The sequence below is a fragment of the Ambystoma mexicanum genome, chromosome 1q, assembly GCF_040938575.1.
Source record: "Ambystoma mexicanum isolate Mex_15411 chromosome 1q, UKY_AmexF1_1, whole genome shotgun sequence".
Classification (NCBI taxonomy): Eukaryota; Metazoa; Chordata; class Amphibia; order Caudata; family Ambystomatidae; genus Ambystoma; species Ambystoma mexicanum.
In genome coordinates, this window is record NC_090922.1 from 1,184,704,471 (window position 1) to 1,184,731,417 (window position 26,947).

The 26,947-nt window shown below is 46.6% G+C and overlaps 1 protein-coding gene across 1 annotated transcript in view; it reads right to left on the minus strand.

Annotated features, from left to right (window-relative positions):
- CTH (cystathionine gamma-lyase) overlaps positions 1 to 26,947 on the minus strand; it is a 272,518-nt gene that overhangs the window by 185,798 nt on the left and 59,773 nt on the right. Inside the window, exons 4-5 of the mRNA XM_069641917.1 lie at positions 21,600 to 21,709; positions 378 to 509 (exon numbers count right to left, since the gene is read on the minus strand). Of these exons, the coding sequence (XP_069498018.1) occupies positions 378 to 509; positions 21,600 to 21,709 (242 nt within the window). The remainder of the gene's footprint in view (positions 1 to 377; positions 510 to 21,599; positions 21,710 to 26,947) is intronic.

Here is a 26,947-nt window from a genome sequence, read left to right on the forward strand (position 1 = left end):
GTACAATATGGAATTTGCACATAGAAACACAACGTTGCCTTTTTTTGTGCAAAGAACAGTACATTTGCATTGTCATAATTTGACATTACATTTGTCAATGCATGTATGTCAAGAGTCACAGTGATCATCAACTACCATAGGCCACGTTACAATGGCAAAGGAGAACAAGTTATGGTTTTTATTTTTGTGGAAATGTGTGTTGCCTGCCTACCGCCATAAAACTCACCATTAGTTATTTTATACGTGAATTTGTGAAGAATGGTGCAGGAATTAGGAAACAGCTATGCATACCAACTTTAGCCACTATAAAGTGTGGTAATCATGACATTTCAGGTTATGGTTGATAAACAAAAAAACAATTCCTTCCGGCCTCTCACCTGAAAATAGGCAGACATGAAAGTGTTGTCTACTGCAAGAAGAATGTCCCCACGTCTGTGAACGATGTCTGCACAGCCTTGGATGTCGATAACAGTCAACGTAGGATTTGTAGGGGTTTCGATCCAAACGAGCTGTCAAAACACACAATTAAATACAGGAAATTACAACACGAAAAACTGTAGGAATCAGTTACCCCACTTCAGTACCACCAATGACTTCATAGGTGCTGCAAAGTTCGAGCAGTACATGATCAGTGGAAACCATGTGATGTGACAAAATCATTCAGAATTTAAGCCAATTACGCAATTTTATTTGTCTATTTGTACCCTCCTACAGTCTCTCCCTCCTTATTCCACAAAAGGGTGTTTAGATCCTTCTGTAGAAGCTTACGAGTACAAGAGTTAGACATTAGATGGGGAAAGTAAAGTTGCCCAGTCTCTTAGCTTCCTGTCCACTCTTACTGTGAGGCGAGACAATTGGGGTCTTTCTTACATGTAGAATGATGCCAACTCCTGCAGGCAAATGGACACAAGGACTAGGAAACTGAACTGGAGATCCAAAGTGAGTGCCTGCAATCACCACGGCGTAAAACATGGACCTTTCAAGAGGAGCTAAAAAATAAAAGTACATTCTCAAATGTACTGTGAAAAATAAAAAAGGCATACCATGTTCAGGAGAAGCAGGTGTTAGGTACGTTTTTCTAAAGTCTAGTTATGGTTAGACTCTACAAAACGTATACCTTGGTTTCAGGGCCCCAACTTCTAATATAGGCCTGTACTATCCAAGGTTGGTGAATGGCAGAGCAGCCCCGGCTTGTTTTAGGAGGAGGAATGTGGGCTGTCAATCAGTACAAAGATTAGAGCATTCCTAGGTCCAAAGAAACACTTAAAGTTATATCAAAAATAGTTCTTTATTTTATATATACACAAGGCAAAAGGTATCAAAAGAAATGTGATATCAACTAATAACATTAAACGCACACCAGGATAATAGGAAGAAATAAAGCAGATGAGTAAATCACAATATACTCTTGCAACCACTCTGTTACGCTCACCTGGTATCCCACTGGGGCACCACACGATACTGGATGGAGGTCTAAGCGCTATCCAGGACCCCTCTCTGCTTGGTTATGTGCCAGACGTTGGGTAGCGCCTATAACAGGAGAATGGAGGGTTAAGATACTGGTTCTGTGATGGGTGGACTCCCACCTACCGCTGGTCCAAATCCCCTCCCTTGGGGTTAATGCTCACCTTAGGTTTTTGTGCGTTGAACTCTCCGTCCTGCGTCTCTGTGCAGGGGCGCGTGGTTGGTGCGGGCATTCCGTGGACCTAGTTGCTTCACTGGTCTGTGTGCCCTTATGTCGGGTCCAGACCGGCTGTGACTGACTCTGCTTGCCGTCTTCCAGGTGAGCTATAATGTCTTTTCCGTCTTTATTCTGTCTCTTTCTTTCCCTCCTTTTCTCTGTCTTCTCGACACCTTGCTCCACTACGCTGTTACCTAACAATGTCTTTTTGTTTTCACAGGGATGGATCCGATCTCGGAGTTGCTGCGCCGATGGCGAAGACCACGGTGAGTTATTGATGCGGAGCGCTGCACTGTTTATTGGTGTTAATTGCTAACCTGTGTTCTCTTCTTTGTACATGTTGCAGTGATGTTTGAGTGATGAGCGATCGAAGCGCTGCTTGCCCAGGTAAGTGCTTTGTTAATGCTGACCTTGTTCCTTCTCCCTTGCAGGTAGCGGTGAAACCCGGAGATGGGCAAGGTAAGTGAAGTGCAGGGTGCTGCCAGGACTTGCTTCTTGCCCAGGTAAGAATTGTTATGAATGCTGTCCTTGTTTCTTTACCTTTGCAGGTTGCGACGAACTCCAGAGATGGGCGAGGTAAGCGAAGCGCAGGATGGATTCTACTCCGGTTCCTTCACACGTAAGTGTTCTTTCTCGCTAACGCGGTTCTTGTTCTTCCAGGTTATTAATGGAATCCGGATCTAGGGCTTCAGGATATGGCTGCCGAAAGAAGCGGATGAGCAGGTGCTGGACACGGTGAGCGTAACGCTGCAGGAGTGCAGAATAACGCGAAGCATGTACTGCTGTTGGGGTGTGGTTTAAATAGCCCAGGTAAAAGTAGTTCCAGGCCAAGTAGTTCCAGGCCCAGCCACACCCTACACACTAGACCGCATGGCTTGGTTCTAAAGAACTGAGCTGTGTATTAGGCCTCGATGTTGGATTAAGGTCCAAAACTGGTATTGCTTTATTCCTGATAATGAGCCTGGCGCCAAAGGCGCCAGGACTAACTCCATGTATGTTTCTGATGGAGTTTTAAGGCTCTTGGGGCCAGTGTGAAGGGCTTTAGCTCCACTGCTGCCAGGGGGCTGTTATAACTGATGGGGACAGGGGCATGGATCGTAACACAATCATAAAGGACTTCAAATCAGTTAGTAAAAACACTTCTTGGAATAACTCACCAATGCTTGGTTGTAGGTAAAGAATGGAAAGAACCGGAGTCCACCAGGGGGTGCAGGTACAATGGCAGCCCAAGTGTTGAACTCTGTGAACTGAAGTTCACATAATAAAAGGTGGCTAAAGTGACCACAGTAGACAACGGTTTTATGGGACATTGAGGCCACACGTTGATGCAGCCCCGGAACAAGTTTGGCAACGGTACGAGCCTGCTAAGAGTAGGGAGACTACCCGGAAGTAAGGACCACCCTTTTCAGCACCAAGGAGAGCCATGGCCCGGGATAGCTCCATCTCTCCCCCAGGCAAGGGAGTCTGCCATAGTGTGTCAGGAGAGCGGCCCTTCCAACGGCCCTGGGCTGGAGCACAGAGGTGTGCGGCTGCAGGCAGTGAACACCATTGAGGAGCCTATGTCCTGGAGCGGGTCGGTGGGAGACAGCAGGAGCATGGCAGGAGGTGGCCTGTATAAGCTATGGTATCGTCAGGAGGGGCCCCTTCACTGTGCTCTGGTGTGCTGAGGTGCAGTGCAAGGAAGCAGGCCCAGAGGCATTCCTGCAGTGGCTTGTCTGGGCCACAGTGAGACTGACAAAGCAGTGACTTGGTGGGAGGGGGTGCTCAGTGACTGAGCTGAATTGGCTTCCTGAGTCGCAGAGTGCAGGTCCTTTGGTGTGGTGCTGGTCTGGGGACAAGGCGGAGGGGTTGCTCCATGTCCCGAATGAGCTGGAGGCACTCACTGCAAAGTTTTAGTCATCAAGAGCGGGCTCACATGACAACATCTAAAAGGGGAGTAGACGGGGGAACCGGTGACCCTGAAATTGGAGCCATTATTAAAAACTGTTTAAAAAACAGGTCATCCTTGAAAATATCAGGGGAATGCAGACGGATATCGGCGCAAAAGTGGCATAACTCTGGGAAGGCACATTGGAGAGAAGGTGGTTGGGGAGGAAGCCAACCAATCTAATGTGTACATATTGGAAACCTAGCTGGACATGTGTCTGTCGGAAGTGGACCGTGGGGAGGAGGAGCTGCGCTTAAAGTTGAACGATATTGAGAACAGTGAAAGGCGCTATTAGGCAAAGTTTGTATGCAGTACCCTTTGGGACCACTACAAACAACTAGGACTACAGGTGTAAGCAAAACAACCTTTGGTATAAATCTGTATCACACAGTTTTTGGTAGCGAGCCGAGCAGCCAGGCTGATCTCAAGAGGGAACGTGAGCTCGTAATGATGTTACACAGAGGTCTACAATCACAAGTATGCAAATAGACACTTAAACTCAAGGTTTTTGCTAAAACACTTAATTTATTACACAGTCATTTAGAAAACATTCACTAAAAGGAGGCAATCAATATCAAACCAAAATATACTACAATGCTTCACACTAACCGGTTCTGAAACATTTACACTACTTTGGAGGGCAAATTAGCATTCAGAGCGTTTGAAGTAGGAGCAAAAAGGCATAAGTTAATAAAAACGAATATTACAGTTACTCTTAAACAGTGCAAATAGTTTGAGTTCACCAGAGGAGTTGATTCAATGCAGTAGGTAGGCCAAAGTCAATGGACTAGAGTCTTGTATAGGTAAAAACGGTTCTGGTATTTAAACAGAAAAGTCTTTGCCATGGTTCTCAGAAGTAGTTCACGGAAGAAAAGTTCTCTCGGTCGGGTTTTCACAGTACCTTATTTTGAAGAAAAAGATGCAGCTGAAGACTTCTGTTCCTGGCAGTTCCTGCAGATCTTGCTGTTCCTGAGCCTCAGTCGTGGGGACAAGAAGGAGGACGTCGGGGGATTCCTGCACTGCACAGTGACTGGTCTGGCAAACTGGCAATTCTTTGATTCTGGTAGCTGTCTTCAAGCACACAAACTGGTGTCCATCTCCCTGGCTATTCGGTTTCCTGCAGCACTCTGAGGAAAATACAATCGGCTCGGAGAATGATATCCAGGTGGCTTACGAGTTGATTGGTCCCACCAACTCAAAGGAAGAAGTCGTCCTTGAAGGGCTTCTCGGTCGAGATGAAATTGGCGATTCGGACCTGCAGCAGGGCTCCACCAGGCAAACCAACGGTCCAGTAGTTGCAGCAGCTGTCCTCTTCCAGCTCGTCTTCGGTTCTTTCGTTCCAATGGTCGACTCTGCCTTCCAAGCCAAGAGACTCACCTTTTAAACAGTTTTCTCCCTTTCATTCCAGCTTAGCTGCCACTCACCCAGCAGGGTGGCTGTCCTTGCCGGACAGTCAGCCAGCCAATCACGCCAGAGTGCATTTGGGTCTCCTAGGAGACCAAGCACAGGGAGGGCATAGGGCACCTCCCTCGCAGGCAGCAACATGGTGACCTCGTCCTGGTTCTCTTGAGCCTTGCTGGATCCCCCCTCACCTGGACTCCTGGAGACTGCTCCCCCCAGACATCCACTCCTGGTGCTGCTCCTGCTCGCTCCATCAGCTCTGAGCTGCGGTGCCCTCCATGACTGTCTGCAGCGGCTCTCGCCGCTCTCCCAGGACTGCGCGGGCAGATCCTGCCGCCCTCAGCCTATGCACCTGGTTGCTGCCTTCCACGACTGCCTGCCGTAGCTCTCGCTGCACACCCAGGACGGCACAGGCTGATCCTGCCGCCCTCGGCCAGTGCACCAGATTGCTGCCCTACACGGCTATCTCTCGCGGCTCTTATCGCCTACCCAGGACTGTGCGGGCTAATACTGCCACCCTCGGCCCGTACACCAGACTGCTGCCACCGGCTGGGCCCTCCCTCCTCTGGCCCATTCCCGGGGTGCCTGGCCCTGCTGTCGCCGACTGGCCTTCTCCAGGTGGCCCGTCGCTGCTGCTCCGTGCAGCGTTCCGTGGCCATGCTGCTTTCTCCTCTTCAGTCCTGGCCAGAGGTGCAGCCTCCATCCTGCATCAACTCTCATTGCCTCTGCCACAATCTTCTCCGCTGCTCTTGCTGGGGGTGCATCTCTATCCTGACGGACCATCGCAGTCGCTGCTGCTCCTTGCTGCATTCCCCGGCCCAGTGGCTGTCTCCTTGAGATCCTAGCAGGGGACGCGGCCTCCATCCAGCATTCTCACTGTCACTGGCTCTGTCGCGGTCTTCTCTGCTGCTCCTGCTGGGGGAGCGGCTTCCCCTTAATAACCCTCCTGGTCGTGGCTGCTTCTTGCTGCATTCGCCGGCCCTGCATCTGTCTCCTCAGCAGTCCCGCCCGGAAGTCCGGCCTCCATTCTGCACCTTTGGCTATTGCTGATTCTACACTGTAACTGCTATCTTCTCCACGGCTCCTGCTGGGAGTTCAACCTCCTTCCTGGGTGCTCTTGACTGCACTGCATGTTCCACCGATCCATCTCTCACGCTGACCTCAGGAACCTGCTCCCTCCGATCGCCAAGCGGCATCCCACCTCAGTGGCGCGGTCCACCTGCATCGAGTTACAGAGCCCATTGTAACGGACTGCTTTACCCTCGCCTGCCCTCTGCATTTAACGAGCGTGCTCCTGTTGTCTTTAGCCAGGTCCTCTTTCTTACCGGTGTCCGGGCCCTCCCTCCATCGGCCCACTCCTAAGCGTCCTCCCCAGCTGTCACTGACTGTCCTCCCTCACCAGCCCATCTTGGATGCAGCTGCCCCTTGCCGCTCTTCCCAACTCTACAGTGTTTTCCTTCTACTGCTTCCTCTGGGAGGCCATCCTACCTGTGTACTCTGGACAGTGGAACGTGATCCACCCGACCTTCTGCTCCCTCTCCAGCTCCATACACCAGCGCCTTGGGCTTCTCATCCCCTGAGTGCTTCGATCTACAGTACTTGATCCACACGACCTTCGGTGTCCTCGCCATCTCCATCCTCCAGCACTTTGGACTTCCTGCCTCGTCGTGCCACAGTCTGAAGCCTGCTCCACCTGACCTCCTGCACTTTGAACCTCCTGCCTCATTGTACCACAGACTGAAGCAAGATCTACCTGACCCCTGCGTCCTCCCACCAGCACCTCACACCTATCACCCCTGTGTGCTACGGACTGTTGAGCCTGTCCCCACAACTTTGGCCCCTCCTCCCAGTCCTTTATACTTCTTGCCCCTCACCCATCCTCATTCTACTACTGCTTGAACCCACTATCTAACTGTTTGCCTAACTGGCTGCACCACCTGCCCACCACCAGTTCCTCCTACATTCTAGGTCACCCCCTCCACCTGTCTCAACTCTATGTGTCTACCCTGGACCTGGTAGCCTCCTGGCCTTAAGAGTGCTCAGCCTGATTACCATCTGCTCCTCCGGTACCTCTGGTGCCCACCACCACCTACCAGCCTCCTCCCCCTTCATGAATACTCCAACAGGCAGCTTTATGACTGACTTTCCATCTCCTCGCTGTCTTTTACTCCCCATTATGCTCCGTTCCTTCCTTCAGTCGCGCCCCACTCCCCTTCCCTCCCGTCTTCCCCCTGCCCTCTCCCCCCTCAATATTCTCTGCCTTTTCAGCATGGCCATCTCCTCTCTCAACCTCCCCTCCATCCCCCATACCCACTCAGCCCAGCTCCCAAACACCGCATTCCGACGCTGCAACCTCATCTACCCTCAAATCACTAATACTTCCAATGCCTTTGACGTTTTCCTCTGGAACACCAGATCGATTTGCAACAAAACCACACTGTTCTTGACCTTTTTACACCTCAACTTCCAATTTCTCTTTATCACAGAAACCTGGATCCCGCCCCACAACAACTCCGTTCTTGCTTCCGTCACCTCATTCTCATCTTCTTTTGAACATGTCCTCCGCTCCTCAGGCCGCGCAGGCCTTCTCTTTTGTCCTAACTTTACCTCCTCTCCCTCTTCTACTTCTCTACCTACTCTTCCTTCCTTTGAATTCATGTACAAAATCTTTAATTCTCCTCATGCTATTTCATTCCTCATTATCCACCGCCCCCCTGGCCCTGTCGACTCCTTCCATGAAGACATTGACCATCTCCTTAGCCTCATTGCCCCGAGCCCCACTCCACTATGTGTACTTGGCGACTTCAATCTCCATCTCTCTTCTAACCCTCCCTCCTCTCCTGACTTCTACCTTCTCTCCCCCCCTCCCATCCCCTCCTACTCATCAATCTGGCTCCACTATCGACCTCATCTTTACCTCCTCTCTCACCGCTTCTCCTATTTCTACTCTACCCAACCCAACTATCTATCCGACCACACCTTACTCTCTTTTTCCCCCTCACCCCTTCTGGCGTGACCTACGCAACAACCCTTCTCTATTCCTTGCATCTTGCTCCTCTTCCCCCCCCCCTCCCACTTCTCTTCTCCCTCAGCTATTGAAGCCTCTTCCACCTTAACTTCCTCTCTCACTTCTACTCTTGATCTTTACCCCCTCTCCTCGTTCCGCCCTTCTCGCCAACCTGCTCAACCTTGGCTCTCATCTCTCCTCCATGCGCCGCCTTCTCATGCGCCTTGAATGTCTCTGGTTCAAACACTCCACCCCCTCCAACCAAGCAGCATAGTTCTCCTATCATACCCTCTACGGCTCCTGCCTTAACTCCGCTAAACGCACCTACTACTCTGACCTTTTCCAGTCTCAGGGCCTCATCACGACTTTGGCGGTATCCCTTAAATCCGGCAGTAGCGCTATTACCGGCGGATTTAAGGGTCCGCCAAATCAGGACTTCAGCGGATTTCGCCCCAGCTCTGAGCTGAGAGGAAATCCGCCGAAAATTTGCGGTAAGAGCACGAATTTTCCCCATTGAGCCCAATGGGGAATGGTGCATTCCCGAATGGGCTCAATGGGGAATGGGGATTTACTTTACCGCTGATCTCGTGATCCGGCGCTATTAGCGCCGGGGAGTTCGGCGGTAGGGCTAATGCCGCCCAAGTCGTGATGAGGCCCTCAGTCCTTTCACCCTCGCCGCATCTTTCAAATCTTATCCCGACTTCTCTCTCCAGCTACCCCTGATCCTTCAATTGCCTCTCCTCTCTCTGCTTCTGATCTTACTGCCTTCTTTTCTAACAAAGTCCTCAATCTCCACCAAACTATTCTCTCCTCCCCTTCTTACGCTCCTCCTTCACCTGCTCCTCCTCCCCAACCCTCTTCATGTCACTCAATCTGAAGTTACCCTCCTATCTAAAACTCATCCTACTGCTTTTCCCACTGACCCCATTCCTACCCCCCTCATTCCTAAAATCTATCCCCTCCTCATACCCTATGTCACCTCCTTTTTTAACACCGGTCTATCGACTTCCACCTTTCCTACACCTTTTAAACATGCGACCATCATCCCCATTCTCAAGAAACCTTCTGCTAATACCCACCTTGCATCCAATTATTGCCCCATCTCTCTCCTACCCTTCCTGTCTAAACTTCTCGAACATATGGTCTATTCTCAACTTTCTTCCTTCCTCTCGAACCACTCTCTCCTTCCCTCTACCCAATCTGGTTTCTGCCCTCAACACTCCACTGAAACTGCCCTCATCTCTGTTCTCAATTCTCTGTTCTGCACGCTACTCTAAGCACTCCTCTATTCTTATTCTCCTGGACCGCTCTGCTGCTTTTGATACTGTTGACCATCCTCTTCTCCTTAATTCTCTCTCCTCATTTGGCCTCAAAGACTCAGTCCTCAACTGGTTCTCCTCTTATCTTTCTAACCACACCTTTGCTGTCTCCTGGGGTGGCTCCACCTATCCTCTCAACCACAGCATCCCCCAAGGTTCTGTCCTTGGCCCCTTTCTCTTCTCACTTTACACTTCGTTCTTGGCTCCCATCATCTCCTCATTTGGTGTCTCACCATTTCTACGCTGATGATACCCAGCTCTTCCTCTCCTTCCCATCTTTCTCTCCCGCCATCCACCATAAACTCTCTTCTTGCCCCTCTGCTATTAAATCTTGGATGTCCTCTCACTTCCTTACTCTTAATGCTGACAAAACTGAAGTCCTTTTCTTCCCTGCCAACAGACTCCCTCACCTCCCGCTTTCATTCTCCCCTCCCCCCCCCCCCCCCCCCAACTCTCCTTCTCTCCCCATGCCCGTAACCTTGGTCTTTACATTGACCCCCACCTCTCCCTATCACCACATTTCTCTTACTGCCAGATCTTGCTGCTTTCACCTTTACAACATTCGTAAAATTCAACCCTTCCTAACCTTTCACGCAACAAAACTCTTAATCACCTCCCTCATTGTCTCCCGACTTTTCTACTGCTCCTCTTTTCATTGGACTCCCCTCAACTCTCCCCACCCAAATCTGTCTACCGCTCTGCCATCCGCTCCCTCGGCCTTCACTCACCTCATGACTCCATCTCTTCTCTCACCTCTAGGCTGGCTCTCATTTCACTCCCAGCTCAAATTCATGTTCCTCTGTCTAGTCTTCAAATCCCTCTATGGTCTTGCCCCCCCCCTACCTATCCGCTCATTCCAACTGCTCGCTCCTTTCCACGGGAACCGCCTCAGCCTCCCCCTCCTACCCTACACCTTTCGCACTTCTCTAAAATCATCTCTTCCATTCACCTCCCTAACACCTTTTGCTTCCTCTCTTATCTCTGCTACTACCTCTACCCATACCTCCTACTCCCTCTCTTACTTCTGTACCACCTCAACCTCGCCTTCCTCTACTCCAAACTTCTCTAATCTTATCTCTTCCATTCTTCTCCCTTATATCCTCTTGCTTCCTCTTACTTCTACCACTACTCATACCTCCTACTCCCTCTCACACCTCGGTCCCCCTCTACTCTCGCCTTACCTCATCAGTAATGTAAATTGTTCCTTGTACTGTTTTCTGGTTGTGTTTGAATTGTTAATTAATGCTGGTTATATTTTGCTTGTTCCTCCTGTAAAGCACTTTGGATTAAAGCGCTATATACATTTAATAAAATACAAATACACTTCCTGCCCGTCCCAGACACTCTGGCGCCAGAGGCGTTCTTCCGTCCTGAAGCCCGCCAAAGGCATAGAAACAAAGGGACCAAACCTGGTTTGGCGCGCAGAGACAAACTCTAGAAGGCCCTTTCCAAAATGAAATGGCGAAAAAAGAAGGCCAGGACCCGTTTAAAACAAAGGAGGCTCAGGCGCCATCTTGAAAAACACGGCGCCTGCGTTGAACCCTACCAGTGTTCGCGGTCGGGGAAAATCATGGTCGTTAGTTGTAAAACCACTGCCACCAGCCATTTCGAGAGGAAAGGGTAGCAGGGGACTGCTACATGAGTTTCTAGACATAGGGGATACTAGGTAACCCCTCCAGCACTCTATTGGAAGAGTGTGCTGGGTTTAGAAGACTAGTAAAGTCAATTTAACTTTACTTTCTCTGGGAAACAGTAGTTTATCCCAGATAAGGTATTTAAACCTTAGGACAGCCTAAAAAGTCTTCCCTGTGTCACTGCACTGAGGGTGCTTTGTGACACACGAAAAGATGATGCCTATAGTGTTACCTAAAACCCCATAATCAAAGAACACGAGTAAAACACACATCAAAATACATGAGAGTGGGGGAAAAAAAGGCTTGCACTCTCTCCAAGTAAAAAAATGAAGTTCTCCAAATCCAGCAAAGTTGCGGGGGTTTCTAAGGTGAAGGGAATTAGCACATCTGTGAGAATTCTCCCTAACAGGCAGTGTAATCTACAATTTTGTGGGCTTCAGGAATCGTAAGGGGAGTCCCCAATGTGAATGGCTGCAAAGATCCAGGGAATTCTGGCACCGATTCTTCAGGCAACGGAGGACCCCCCACATCGTCCTCGAGAGGGCCCATTGAGAGGGGGGGGGCAGGGGGTAGAGGCCCTCGCTCCGTGCTAGTGAAATTCCACTATTAAACTAATAAGACCTGCATCCTGGAAAGAGCCAAACAATGGGAGTTCAAGGGGTCGAAGGTGGCAGTTTATCAAGACTTGATGACATACGCACTGTTGAGGCAAAAGAAATGTGACCCCCTCACTAAATGGCTCCGGGATAAGGGAGCATACTACAGATGGGGGTACTTCATTGCTTTGATTTTTGAGTGGGAAGGTATGAAATACCAGTTGGTGACAGAGGACGATAGTCAGAGGGTCTCAGAGGATCTCCGGGTGAGGGAGTCAGGAGTGCAAGCATTGGAGGGAACGCAAGTGGGGGGACGGGGGAGTGATTCGGTTGACCACCACAAGATCCAGGGTGCCCGCAAATTTCATAAATTGAATATTCCGTCCCTGAGAAAAAGACCAACTTGACATGGGCCCTGAACTTTGACTCAGTTGTGCTGGGTCTTGAATCCTTTGTGTTGCTTTCCTTGTTAGGGGGAGGGGGGCTGTGGGGTCATATGCAGCAACCTTTTGCATGTTAAGTAACTAGAGACTAGGTTGAGGAGATTATAGTTTGGGGGTTAGGGGGAGGTTCAGAGACAGTTGATTCCGAGGACTATTCTTTGTTCCTTAGGGGTGGGGGAGTTGTAGTGGGGGGGGATACGCAGGTGGGTTGCTTGCCGAGTGGCGGGAGAGACGTTGCTGGTTGGGTTTAAGGGAGTGAACAGTGGTGAAGGGGGAGTTCCTGGTGGTTCGGCTTTTCTGGGTGGTTAGGGGTGAAGGAGTCTGGACGCCTTGTGGGAAGGAGGGAGGAGTTTCAGAGGGGGGAGTTTCAGGGGGAGGTTAGGAGACCTATCTTTTTTGGTTTCTAGGAAAAGTTATGGTTCATTTGTGTCTGTGGTTTGGTCTTTGTATCGTTTCCTTCCCTTCTGTGTCTGTAATTAGTCTTTCTGGATGCACAGCTACTGTGCAATAGGGTATAGCTACTGGTGGGGTGCCCGTTGGACACTAGACCCTAGTGCCCCCCGTACCTTCTGCCACGGGAAAAAAACTCATGCTCCACAAATCAGGGAAAGACTTCTAAGGATAAGGAGTGTTGAAAAGTTACTTACTTGCAAAAGACGTTGGTTGGTAACTAACTCTGAGAGTGAGCAGTTACAAATGTTACCGTTAGGCAAGATTGTATGCAGTACCCTTTGGGTGCACTACAACAAGCCTGACCTCCTGGCAATAGGAACCCAACCTTTGGTATAAGTCTGTACTGCACAGGCTGGTAGCATGATTGAGCAGCCAGGCTTATCTCAAGAGAGGTCAATGTGAGCTGTAAGGGAGTTAAACAGAGATACAGTGACAAGTATTCAAATAAACTCTTACACACACGGTTTCTTGATTAAACAATTATTAATTTATTTAACAGTCAGTTAGAGTAAGCCTTCTTCAGAAGGGGCAAAATAATAGTAACACAAATACACTCCGAAATACACACTCTTAATATTTCTAAATCAGTAAGTACCCTTTTGGGATGGCACAAAGACTCCTCATACTCGCTCAGGTGACTTTAGTAACTAGGAAACTGGACATTAATATACAAGTATTGGCATTTAGAATCAGACTTAAGAGTGTGTCAAAGAGAAAGGTTGTTATGACAAAACAAGAGATCTCACAAATATTCTCAAAAGCAAGTAAGTACGTTCGTAAACCCCCCCCTATGCAAAGTTAGTTAACCCCTTCCTGGAAGGAAGACACAACAAACTGACAGAGGGAAGAAGTCATTCAGGCAGCCAGGCTCGGCCAAAGTCAATTGGGCAAACGTCTAGGTGAGCTCAAGCACTTCTCAGAGGTAGGTAAGTGTCTTGCCCAATGTCTATGTAGAAAAGAAGAATTAAAAGTAGAGCCACAAGCTGTTTGTGCTTGTGAAGTAAAGAAGTTATCAGCAACTCCACAGAGCAACCACAACAAGTCTCACCAACAGAGAACAAGTCCAGTTACACGCCAAGAGGTAAGTTCTCTTAGACTGTACAGTACCTAGGTTGAAGAAAAGTGCAGCAGATGGCTTCTGTTCCTGTGCAGCTCTGCAGATCCTGCTGTTCCTAGGCCTCAGTCGTGGGGACAAGAGGGAGGACGTCTGGGGACTCCTGCAATGGGACGGTCACCGCTCGCAATCGGCAATCTTCAAACAAGCGGCACTTCAGTGTTTCAGCTCCTCACATCTACCGCAAATAGCAACACTGCGGTTCCTGGCTGTCGAGATGGGCTTCCCTTGCATCTGGGGTACAGCACTCTGTTGAGGTGGCTCAGGCTCGGTCAGTCCTGCTCCCTGGCAGTCCGGAGGATCTTCCTGGAGCTTTTGGCCAGCTTAAAAGCAACGCACATGACCGGTGTTCGTCTCCCTGGCTATTCGGTTCCAGCAGCAACTTCAGTGGAATTTCAACCAGCTCCGAGAGGATGTCCAGGTGGCTTACTTTGGAGTTGATTGGTGCCACCAACTGAAGGGGAGAAGTCGTCCTTGCAGGGATTCTCTAGTCGAAACAAAATTGGAGTTTCAACACAGCAGCAGGGCTTCACCGGGCAAACCAATGGTCCAGGAGTTGCAGAAGGTGCCCTCTTCAAGTTCTTCTTCCGATTCCTTTGTCCAGTGGGCGACTCTGCCTTCCAAGCCAAAAAGCCTAGTCTTTTATGCAGGTTTCTCCCATTCATTCGAGCCTAGCTGTCAGTCACCCTTCAGGGTGGCTGTCCTTGGCGGACAACCAGCCGGCCAATACCTAAGAGTGCATTTCTGTCTCCTAGGAGACTAAGCACAGGGAGATTCGGGTACCTCCCTCACTTCCTGCCCCCGCCAGACAGGCTGGAGCTAGAGGCGGGCTTCAAATCTGGTTTGGTGCACAGAGCAAATCTCAAGAAGGGCCTTTCCACAAAGAAATGGTGAAAAAAAGACCAGTGCCATTTTGACAAAAATGGCACCCTTGGGGGCTTAACTGCAGCTGTGTACGCAGCCCGCAGTAAATGCACAATACTGTAGTTAAAAGTAAACCACTGCCACCAGCCATTCATCGAGGAAAGGGTAACATAAAAATGTTACATGAGAAGTTTAGACAAAGGGGATACTAAGTAACCTCTCCAGCACCCTATTGTAAGATGGTGTGTGATGGGTCTATAAAGTTACTATGCAAGTAAAGTCAAATTCACTTCACTGCTCTTGGAAACAGTAGTTTATCCAAGAGAAGTTATTTAAAACTTTGGGAAATCGGAAAAAGACTTCTGTGGCACTGCACTGAAGGTGCTGTGGTACACAATGTAAAGGATGATGCCTCTGGAGTTTGTCAGACTCCACAAAAAAAAAAAAAAAAAACACATTAAAATACGAGAGAGTGGGAAAAAGGGTCTCACCCTCTCCAGGTAAAAAAAAAATCAAGTCCTCAAAAATCCAGCAAAGTTGCTGGGGGTCTCCAAGGTACAGAGGAATTAGCACATTTCTGCAGCTTCTCCCTAACACTCGCCCCCCCCTCTCCAGACTAAGGGACAGGAGACTTTAATCCACCCCTGCATGAATCTCCTTACTCCAGTTGATCATACTTTCTGGAGAGACCATCGGCATTGTGGAGATTACACCCTGATGTGTGTTCTATGGTAAAATCAAACCCCTGTAGGCTGATTGACCTTCTTAACAATTTAGGGATGTCCCCCCTTCATCTGCATTCACCATCTCAAGGGTTGGTGGTCTGTTTGAATCACAAAAGTAGATCCATACAAGTATGGTACAAACTTTTTCAGAGACCACACAATGGCAAAGCATGCACGTTTTATGGTAGCCCACCTGGTTTCAAGGTCCTTCAGTTTTCTACTGATGTAGCAGATTGGGTGTTCCCTGCCTTTCCCATCCAGCTGGCTCAGAACTGACCCTATACCTGTATTGGAAGCATCTGTCTGTACAATAAAGGATTGGTTGTAGTCGAGATCTCTCAAGACTGGAGCTTGACAAAGGGCTTTCTTTAGTCCTTCAAATGCCTTAGTGCACCTCTCATTCCACTTGTCCTTCTTGGGGAATTTGGGCGAGGAGATCACATTCAAGGGAGAAGCTATGGTCCCATTGTTCTCAATGAAGTTCCTATAGTAACCTGTGAGACCTAGAAAGGTTGACTTGGGTTTGAGTGGTAGGGGTGACCCAGTCTTGTACAGCTTGTACTTTGCTAGGCAATGGCCTTATTTCACCTCCTCCTACCTCATGTCCAAGGTAGACCACTTTACTCTGACCAATTGGACATTTACTTGCCTTTATGGTTAGATTGGCCTGCTCAAGAGCCTGCAATACATATCCTAAGGGGTCAAGATGCGCTTTCCAAGTAGGGCTGAACACTGCAATGTCATCCAAGTATGCCTTGCAGAAGTCCTCCATCCCATTCAGAACATGATTGACCATACTTTGGAATGTAGCAGGTGCATTCTTTAGTCCAAAGGGCATAACCTTAACTGGTAGAGGGCTTGTGGGTCGAAAATGCAGTTTTCTCCTTGGCATGGTATTAGACTGAGGTTAGGTCAAATGTACTGAGGAACTTGGCTGAACCAAGTTTGTCCACCAGCTCATCTGTCCTAGGTAAAGGATGGACATCAGTTGTGGTGACTGCATTAAGGGCTATATAGTCCACACAGAGTCTCAACTCTGGATCCTGCCTTTGGCACTAGCACAACTAGATTAGACCAAGGACTGGTAGAGGGCTCTATTACCCCAAGATCAAGCATCTTGTTGACCTCTTCCTTTATGTGGGTTCTTACATGGTCTGACATTCTGTAAACCCTGTTTTTGACAGGTAGACAGTCACCAGTGAGAATCTCATGCTGGCCCCAAGAGGTCAATCCTGATGAAAGTGAAAACAGAGGGGCAAACTGATTTAACAGAATCTTGCACTCCTCCTGTTGTTCCAGTGTCAGATCAGAAGAAAGATTAACTCCTATCTTTCCATCTAAAGGTTGTCCCCTGAGAAAGATCAGGTAGAGGCCCACTCTTTCACCCCTCCTCTTCCTGAGCAAAGGCTAGAGGCAAAGCTCCCAGTTCTGGTCTAGAGACCTAGGCCTTTAGGTGGTTGGTGTGAAAGACCATGGGGGCCCTCTTTAGGATTGCCCAAGTCCACCAAATAATTGACCTCTCCAGATTTGCCCACAACCTTGAAGGGTCCAATCCATTTGTCCTGTAAGGCCCTCTGCCTTGTAGATACTAGAACTAGTTGGTCTTGAGTAAACTCAACCACGTTGGCCTTCTGGTCATGCCAATGCTTCACCAGAGCCTAAATACATGAGAGAGTGGGGAAAAAGGGTCTCACTCTCTCCAGGTAAAAAAAAAATCAAGTTCTCAAAATCCCACAAAGTTGCTGGGGGTCTCTAAGGTAGAAAGGAATTAGAACATTTCTGAGAATCCTCCCTAACAGTTACTACTTACCTTAGACATGTTCTGCCATTCTGAAAAGAATATGTAACATCTTTCGTTCCTTCAAAACTATTTTGCCATTCTAACAGAAAGTAGATGTAAGGGTATATTACTCACCTGCGATTTGGTTGAGCCTCTTCCCAAAAGTAATGGTGTTGGTTTCACTTCACTATGGCTGTTAAGATAAATGTATGAGTGTCCCAATGGGTCTTGCATCCCCAGACTTGCTGTTAGCCTGTCAAGAATACATCTGCATTAGGTGTTACCTACCTAGAACAACATTGAGTCCTTCATAAAGTGTAACATTGGGTTTTGCTTTCCCTGGCCTGTTATAGACAGACACAAAACAAGGTGTATACCGACCTTTAGGTTGCTTACAGTTCCTGTAAAAAGTGTATAGGTTTTACTTACCTGGAGTAACTGTTATCCTACAATAAGTTAGAGTTATTGCTTTCCTTAGTCTGTGAACTGAAAAGCAACTGTAATTGAATATTACACCCCAAGGTCCAACTCCCCTAGAATAACTTATCCTGAATCAGAGTTATAGGTTTATACTGTTCCTAGAATCTGCTCACTCAACCAGAAACGTATACTGTCCAGATGATATTACTATGTGATTTCTTGCAGAGCGTCACAGTACAACTGGTAGGGTCTACTACCCTGGTATTACTGAAAGTGATCTAAAAGTAACTATTGTGTTTGACCTCCATAGAACTCATGTTAGGTGTTCCAAATAAGGTTATATGCTTTGGTATGTAGACCTTCAAGCATACCGCTGCGTTTTTCCATAATGTGTTTATATGATCTGCGATAGTACTCATTTCCCTCAAGATTTATCTGGGCCCGTGTATTTGAATAAACTTTTGATTTTTACAATACATAGTGTTTCTTTGGACCATTTGAATTACACTTTCTCCCTTCTAAGATAAGCCTGTCTACGCTACCATGAACCCAGGTGGTACAGTCTTATACTAAGAGTAGAGTCTTGTGCGGTCTCAATTGAATGGTTTTACTAAACCCTTAGTTGAACTTAGAAACTGTCCTAACAAGAATACGTTGAGTAAAGGGACTGGGGGTGGGTGGAAGGATTGTAGAAGACAAACAATAGTTCACATCTTAATTCCTGAATTTGCCCACTATGCCAGGAGAGGTTGAATAACCTTAAATCGTATCTGTCACCACAGTGTCATGGAGTCCTAATTTATCTTCCTCAGCAAACCCCCCCACAATGAAGAGTAAAAAAGCAGCCATTCAGATTTTTCTCCCATAAAATGTGACAAAAGATGTAGGCCTGAGGCAGGAGAAGTGGGGGCTGAAGGTTCTAAAGGTAGTACAGGGTTTGTGGGGGAGCCGAGCCGTAGGACATCACAGCTCATGGGTCTGACATCTCTACACTTCCTGGGGAGAGCACCAGAAGTTGGTGCAGTGAACATGTTCAGCATCTCAAGCACATATGCAATAAGATAACTCAGAACCATGTACATATTCGATTGCACTTGGGCCGAGTGAGAATAAGGATGGCCTAAAACATGGGGTACAACCTACAATGAAAGGCAAGCAGCACCAGCTCAACTCGTTTTCCTTAAGAAGTTTATACATTGAGTATCTACGATAAAGGCCAGTTTAGGTCTGCAGAAATGAGGAACAAAAAAAAAAAAAACCTGGAGCATATTGGCTACGGCAACCTCTTACCATTACATCTAGTTTTAATTCTTGAGTTCATAGGGAAAAAAAAAAAAAAAAAAAAAGCGGCCAGTGTGCTGTTTGAGGTGTCAGCTGCTGTGAGAAGTTCTCCAAAACAAAAGAAAAATAAAATGTCATGCTGGAGCAAAAATATGGGTTTAAAATGTAAAATAAACACTGGAAATGGTTGGAAAAAAGGAGTATATTTTGGGCACAGTAGAGAACACTCATTTTGTTTATTTTTTTGTGTCTGTTGTACTATTCGGAGTACTGGTCAATCTGTTTTTCTTACCGTATTTTGTTTATGTTTTACTACATTTTGTTGCTATGTATTTTTTCATATGGTTCTATTTTAGAAGTTAAGGAGCTGAGGGGTTACATTCTGTTGATTTAACAGTGTCTCTCCCAGCATGTAGCAGTTATTAAAGAAACCTACAGGCAATGGTTGCGGTTAGGTGACCGGTTTCCAAACAGGATCTATAAGGTGGTTCAGGGCATTAGAAGCCATGAAGGTTTGTGTAAAATGAAAAGTAAACATGTTCCTGTGCTTTGTATGGAAGAGTTGTGAGGTGGCCCCGTATTTCTTCTGGTAAGCCAGAAAGACTCAAACCAGAGGACATGTTGTCAAACAATTTTATTTAACATGAAAGTAAATGCCTTTCTAGCCCTATTGCTAAAATAAGAGTTCCCTTACAAACCAACTATGATAAGGTGCTTGTCAATAGTCAAAATAAAGAAATATTCCTCTGGCCAAACCCAGCCTCTGAACTGGCCTTACCACATAGCAAAGATATCAAACAAAAACTAGGTTGTGTACCTTGCCCTCAGAGTTGTCCACCTCAATCTGTCTCTGGGCTTAGGGGAATCCCTCCTGGTTCCAGATCCAATGGTTATCCGTAGAAATAAGAAAGATTAAAAAAAATAATTCTCCGAGATTTAACAGTCTGTCACAGTTTCCCAAGTTTACCAAACAAACTCTCAAGTTCCTGAAATGGCCAAATGTCCAGGCTGCCTTAGGTGGGAGTTTGAGAGTCATTTGGCGGTTTATATTATTCCTCATGGTGTCAGGGGAATCCTTCCTTCTTCCCCTTTCTCCCTCTTCTCTCTGCCCCCGCACCTACAATCTGAGCAACTCAGGTGCCTTCTATGTTGCAGGGTTTGCTCCAGTGAGGAGGCGTCTGCTTAGGTCAGCTTTCTGGTCTTCCAGTCTGTACAGAAGCGAGTTACGTGTTCTGCTCATTTCAGTGTCTTCTTTCCTTGGCTCTCACGTTGAGAAAAGAGGATTTGTTCCTCCCTCGCATCCAGATTTCAGCAGTGGTCATCGAAGGCTGGGCCCACCACGTCCACTGCGTGGTCACATCTCCAGGTAAGGCGTGCATTACTTTGCCTTTTCCTCACTGACTTTGCACAGTTCTCTGCTGGGTTGGAGGAGTCTTGTTCTCTCCACATCACAGCTAGCTCGGCTGTCCCGCATGGCTCCACCCACTCAATGGTGTGGCCACATCAAGGCTCGCCTCTGCGTAGTGTTCCTTTTTCCTCCCTTCTAGCTCCATGACCAAAAAGGTGCATGCTGTTTTTGTTCAGCTGTCGAACCCACTCAGAGACCATTATTGTCTTGAGCCAAACATCCAAAGGAACTTTCAATATTAGTTTGAGTCCCATAGCTGAATGTTACATCAATGTTTAATATTATCACGTATGCAGATAATGCCTTAGGTAATGGGAGTTCCCATTGGGAATGGAAATCCTTGTCCTCTTGAGGGGTCCCAGTGAGATATCGCTTTGCCAAACCACTCTCGGGAGAGTTTTACTGAGTGGACTCACCCCACTAGCCTCAAAGGGGATGGCTCCCCCAGGGAAGAAGGGACAAAACCTCCAGATTCATCACACTTTACTCTAGATGGGCTACCTAGTTGGGTGGAAATGGCTTGCTTGCAGGATAGGACTTTTCTTATAATGCACACGTTAAGAAACAATTTACTTAGGATGTTGAAAAGACATGTGGGGTTATTTATAGTGGTTTTGATGTGTATAGCAACATGGGGGACTTTTATTGTGGAATAGGTACATTGCAAATTTGTCATGATTCTTAGTTTGGATATTATTGTGGTTCATTTCTGTGAAAGTAGTATGATTTTTCATGCTAGATCATCACAAAATAACCGTCATCAAATACACATCAATGACAATTAACACCATTCTTCTTCAGCAGAAGAAGGTATATGATTTATACCCCTGACGAAGATCGAATCATGGTACATGTCATGGAAGAAGGAGAGAATTCTCGGCTATAAAGATTGTAGTCTTGTAAGCCAGGGAGAGCAAATAGATCTTAGAAAGATAACTAGTCCGTCATGCTCTTTGGCTATCCCTAGGTTTGAGAGGAGGCAATCATAGATTGGGAGCTGGCCCATTACTTTACGATAACTGAAAGACGTGTAATGTTAGTTGGTCCTTTTGGTTTATTTTCTTGGATCGTTTTGCCTTAAGCAGTAAATATGCCATGTGGCTTTTATCCTCATATGCTATTGTGAAGAGCTTTTCTCCAGGCTTAAACTGCGTGACCTCTCGCAGTACCATTAAATTGAGCAATAACACCTAAAATTCAGTGGCTAGAATGGTGTGCAAACTGGCACTGACCACTAGCTAAAGATGTGATTATTAGGATGCCTATCCAAAGTACATATTCAATTAAATATAGCCGGGCAATGCCATGAATGGGGGAAACGAGAGGTTTTGGTTTTATACAAAACCTATAGGGGTTAAGATAGGAACCTGAAAAAGATCAACTGCATAGCAAATGGCTCAACCAATATTCACAGAGAAAAACAATTATTTTTACTTATTTTGGAACCTACAGTAACACCCTTCACTGGATGGTTGAGTATGAATACAATGTTCTGCCTTTTCATAGTTGTATAATAACCATAGAGCAATATATTGCATTTGTTTACCTTTGTATCTGAGGTGATGGCAGCTTCTAGGCATTCAAGTTTAGCGCAATCCACAAATGAAATCTTCAGACCCACCTGAGCAGCTATCCTTCTAAAATAACGATTTGTACCTGAGTGAAAGAGCAGAAAAAGTTCACCAAAAGAAATTCACAAAAGGCAGAAAAAGGCATCTGCAAACAAATGGGGACAAGAAATACACCCAATAGGTAACGCGCTTAACACTGGAACCAAAGTGTCCATATTCATATCTATGGTAGGGCACATGAGCCCAGTTCTGAAGCATGGTGTGTAACTTCAGAGCAGCAGAGGCAATAGGGAGGACAAGAGACAATAGTCGGCTGGACTATACATGCACTCTTAAACCTTGCAGACAGAAGTTCCCTTTGCAAATCCTGTTGAAGGAAAAAAGTATGTTAGCGAACTCAGTCATGCTTGTGAAGCTGGAACATTTTTACTTCGATGGAATAAAATTGTTTGAACATCTGCAAGCTTTCCTGAATGGATGCATTGTGCCCTTAAAACTGAGACTTCAGGATACAAAATGGTTCTAAGATTTGAAGCCATCAATGATTAACATGTGGAACCAAATCCTAGATTAAACACTTGATCATAAGGCGTGTGAAGGCTTAGCATTGGAACATCGATGTCTTACTCAAAATCACTACAGACACCGATTGAAAATTAGATAAAAATATGGTAACTACCTCCCGTCTGTTAGGGAGGATTCTCATAAATGTGCCAATTCCTCCTACCTTAGAGCTCTCCAGCTCTTTTGCTAAACTTTGCGACTTTGAACCTTTTAATTCTAATAGTTTTCTGTGTTTATTTCTTTTGGTTATGGAGTCTAAACAACTCCATAGGCATCATCTTTTCATTTGTGTCACTCAGCACCCTCAGTGCAGTGACACAGGGAAGCCCTTTAGGCTGCCCCAAGGTTTAAATACCTTCTCTGGGATAAACTACTGTATCACAGAGAAAGTAAAGTGGAATTGACTTTACTAGTCTTTTCAAATTCCTAGACCCAGCACACCCCATCTAACGCCGGTAGGGTAAAATCGTGGGAGCCATGTTTTTCAAAATGGCGTCTGAGCCTCCTTTGTTTAAACAGGTCCCGGTCTCCTTTTTTATCCATCTCTTTTTGGAAAGGTCCTTCTAGAGTTTGTCTCTGCATGCCAAACCAGGTTTGGTCCCTTTGTTCCTACACCTTTGGCGGGCTTCAGGACTGAAGGCCAACTCTGGCGCCCAAGTGTTTGGGGTGGGCAGTAAGCGAGGGAGGTGCCCGAAACTCCCTGTGCTTAGTCTCTTAGGAGACCCAGTCGACCACTGGAACGAAAGAACCGAAGACTAGTTTGAAGAGGACTGCTGCTGCAACTCCTGGGATCGTTGATTTGCCCGGAGAAGCCCTACTGCAGGTCCGAATCGCAAAGTTCATCTCGACAGAGAAGCCCTGCAAGGACGACTTCTCCCTTTGAGTTGGTGGGACCAATCAACTCGACACTAAGCCACCTGAATACCATTCTCGGAGGCAGTTGTATTTTCCTCAGAGTGCTGCAGGAAACCGAATAACCGGGGAGAGGAACACCAGTTTGTGTGCTTGACTACAGCTACCGGAATTGAAGATTTGCCAGCTTTTTACCAGTCCCAGTGCAGGAGTCCCGACGTCCTCCCTCTTGTCCTGACGACTGAGGCTCATGAACAGCGAGATCTGCAGGAACAGATGTCTTCAGCTGCATCTTTCATCATTGTAAGGTACTGTGAAACCCCAACCGAGAGAGCTTACCTCTCTCTGCGAAAGTGCTTGAAACTTTGGCAACTTGCAGGCCTAGTCAACTTCTGACCCAACATATGAATCTTTCTTGTACAAACTACTTCTGGAAACTTTGGGAACTTGGCAAAGACTTTTCTATTTAACTACCAGAACTGTCTTATCCATACAAGACGTTAGCCCATTGACTTTGGCCTAACCTATTGCATTGAATTGACTCCTCTGGTGAACTCAAACTATTTGTACTATATAAAAGTAACTAATATTCTTTTTATTAACCTATTCCTTTTTGCTCCTACTTCAAAGTAGTTTAAATGCCTCAGAAACTGAGTGTAAAGTATTGAAGTACATTTTTGTGTGATATATATTGCCTCCTTCTAGTGAATGTTTTATAACTGACTGTGAAATAAATTAACAAGTGTTTTACCAAGAAACCTTGAGTGTAAGAGTTTGTTTGAATACTTGTAATTATAGACCTCTAACATTACGGCTCACATTCCCCTCTTGATAAGCCTGGCTGCTCGGCAACGCTACCAAAATTGTGTAGTACAGACTTATACCAAGGGTTGGTTTGCTGACACCTGTAGTCCTAGTTGTGCGTAGTGGCCCCAAATGGTACTGCATACAAACTATGCCTAACACCTAATGCCAGCACTTGCAGTGTCACCTCACAAACAAAAGAAGTCAGTCCTATCAAATGAGAAGCGGTAGTGGTGGCTGAACAATCAAGGACATGCTCAGAGGTATGATAGTGTTAGAGGACCATGAACAAGGTGTGGCGGGGGGGGTACGAACCAATCATTCAGAGGTCCAAAGAACAGTCAAATCAGTAAAATGCAAGGATTGGAAATTACTGTAGAGCATAATAAGTGGGTCAGACAAGTGCATGCAAAGGTGCAATGTGATCTCTGGGTTTGAATCACAAGATGAGTCTTGCTGCTTTGTTCTGGATCACTTGTAGTTGGCGGATCAGGTCGTTAGCGGGCAACTGAAGGGCCTGTAACATTACTCCAAGCATGCAAGGCATAAAATAAGCAGTTTCGCATAGCAATTTGCTATGCAATTCTGTAGGCTTGCTAATCGAATGGACACTTGTGTAGCAAAGCTAGCTATTTAAGTTGCCCTCTTCAATGAAACCCCAGCTCGCCCTGCATTCCTCTCTTGCCCTCTGTTCTCTTCAAGTGCTAATAGAAAGTTCAGCAGTAATCATTTCCTCCACTCTTAAGTGCCAAAGACATGTGTATGGGAGTGCAAGGCAAGCATTTCTTTATCCTTTTCAAATAATTGCAAACCAGAAGTAATCAGAATGATATTTTTATTAAGCTTTCTATATCCTGTCTGGCTTTTTAAAAAAAGACTGTCATGCAATTCCATTCCTAAAATGTAAGTTGTTACATAATGCATAATTACAGTATTGATACCGTAAACCACTGCATCTCCATGCCTTACAGTAAAGTTTAGTGTATCTAAATTTGATAGTGTCAACTAGATTTTATTTTGTTGGGGAAGATGCATATTACGAGTAAACCCTTTTGCAAACATACATGATTTTTATGGCAAACTTAGTTATGTAACCTGCAGGTTGCATAATCTTGCAACTGATGGTCAACCCATGAACAAACCCATACTCCTTGACATTCTATCACCATGTTGCTTTATACCATCTAGCGTGAAAGTGAGATTACAGCAAACTACAATGGTCCACCTAGTTTGCAGAGTTCTGGGGAGTTTCGGGACCCTCCCTCACATCCTGTCCTTCCAGACAAAATGGAGCCAGAGGCAGGCTTCCGGGCAGAAGGCTGCCAAAGGTAAGACAAACAAAGGGCTCAAATCTGTTTCAACGCACAGAGTGAAACCCAAGGAAGACCTCACAAAGGGAAAAATTGTGAAAAGAGACAAGGGCCATTTTGAAAAAATGGTCACCCATAGGTGCTGTACTGCAGCTGAGGGAGCAGCCTGCGGTAGAAAAGCACAATGGTAGGAAAAATGCAACCATTGCCACCAGGTATTTAACGCAGTGAGGGTAACATCAAAATGTTACATGAGAGAGTAGGATAAGGGGCTACTAGGTAAGCCACGCCAGCACTCCACATAAAATGGTGTGTGCTGGTCCTACATAAGTAAAGTCAATTTCACTGTACTATTCTTGGAAACTAGTTCACACAAGAAAAAGGTATTTATACCTTATGATAAAATCGACAAGGATTTCTCTGTGACACTGCACTGAAGGTGCTGTGTGTCACCATACAACAAGTAGATGACTATGGACTCCAAAAACAGTAAAAACATAAAATCCAAAACAGGTAAAAACACACGAGTGAGAAAAAGTCCCACGTCCAGCAAAAGAGCTGGGGGTCTTTAAGGTTGGAGGGAATTAGCACAAAAATGAGAATTCTCCCTAATGGACTTTTACCCTTGTGGAGAAGTGTGGTGGAAGTCAGGTGTGTAGTTATCAGTAATTTCCTGACTCTGCCCGACTCTTGTGTTGGGACAGGTTAAGTATATGGCTCTGGTGTTAATCCGTTACTGCTCACGATGAACTGCCTGTGAGAAAGTGGTCATGTCGGAAAAGGAGGAGGGTTGAGTTTCGAGATATCCTACCTGGTAGGATGGGGAAAAGGTGTCATAAGGAATGGGATACCACGTCTCACCCTTCGGTGTCCCACTTTCATTCCCCGAAGATGCCTGACCCCATCCAGGTGATCCTCCCGCACTGATCCACCCTCTGGATCCAATAGCGATTGCTGTGTCCTGCCCACCTGGATTGGAAAATCTTTGGGTACTAGCAGGTGAGACATCTTCAGGCTTACCACATAGCATGTGAGGGAATTTGGACCTGCTGCTTTCAATGCTGTATCTTTTGGCATCATGACAGTAACTTGCAGTGTCTCTTATCATGAGCAGTTCAGTGTGTGATGAAAGCGTTCAATACTGCTCTCTATGCAAATCCTGTTCTTTGTGTGAGGGTAACATGCTCCGATACCCATATTGTACCTTTCCCGCAGGTCAGGGAAGTTTCAACTTGTGCTGCATACGTTGTCTTATCTTTGCTGTGTGTGAATAGCATTTGCTCCGTGTGTGCAGTACTGTACCGGTTAGTGAGTTAAGGAAGCGGTGTGGCACACCCTCATGAAATACAATTAAACACCTTATAAGCAAACCGTTTTACCAGGGGGACCTTTGTGGGCAGCTTGTGAGAAATGGGACATTTCAAAAAACAGTGGACCAATTAAATTGGTTAAAACTCCCAGCTGAACAGTGTACTATTGCCCCCCATTAAGAAAACCTGGTGGATGCAGAGACTTCACCACATCTTCACTCAATCTCATGGCGGCCTGGATGGGAGCCAGAGCAACAGACCCATTTTTGTATCTGGACTTAATGGCAGCCCATTGGCAGTCATCAGCCTGGCCAAAGAATTTTCACCAGATGGATTTCCTGAAAGACCAGATGGTGCTTTCCACCCGATTGGGGAAACAGGGGTTGGCTGACTCTTGTTCTCCTTTCCATCTCCAAGACGCGAAAGAAGTTCCCTCCACTTGACTGCAAGGGGTATTGTTCTGCCTTCCCTGGTATCTAGAAT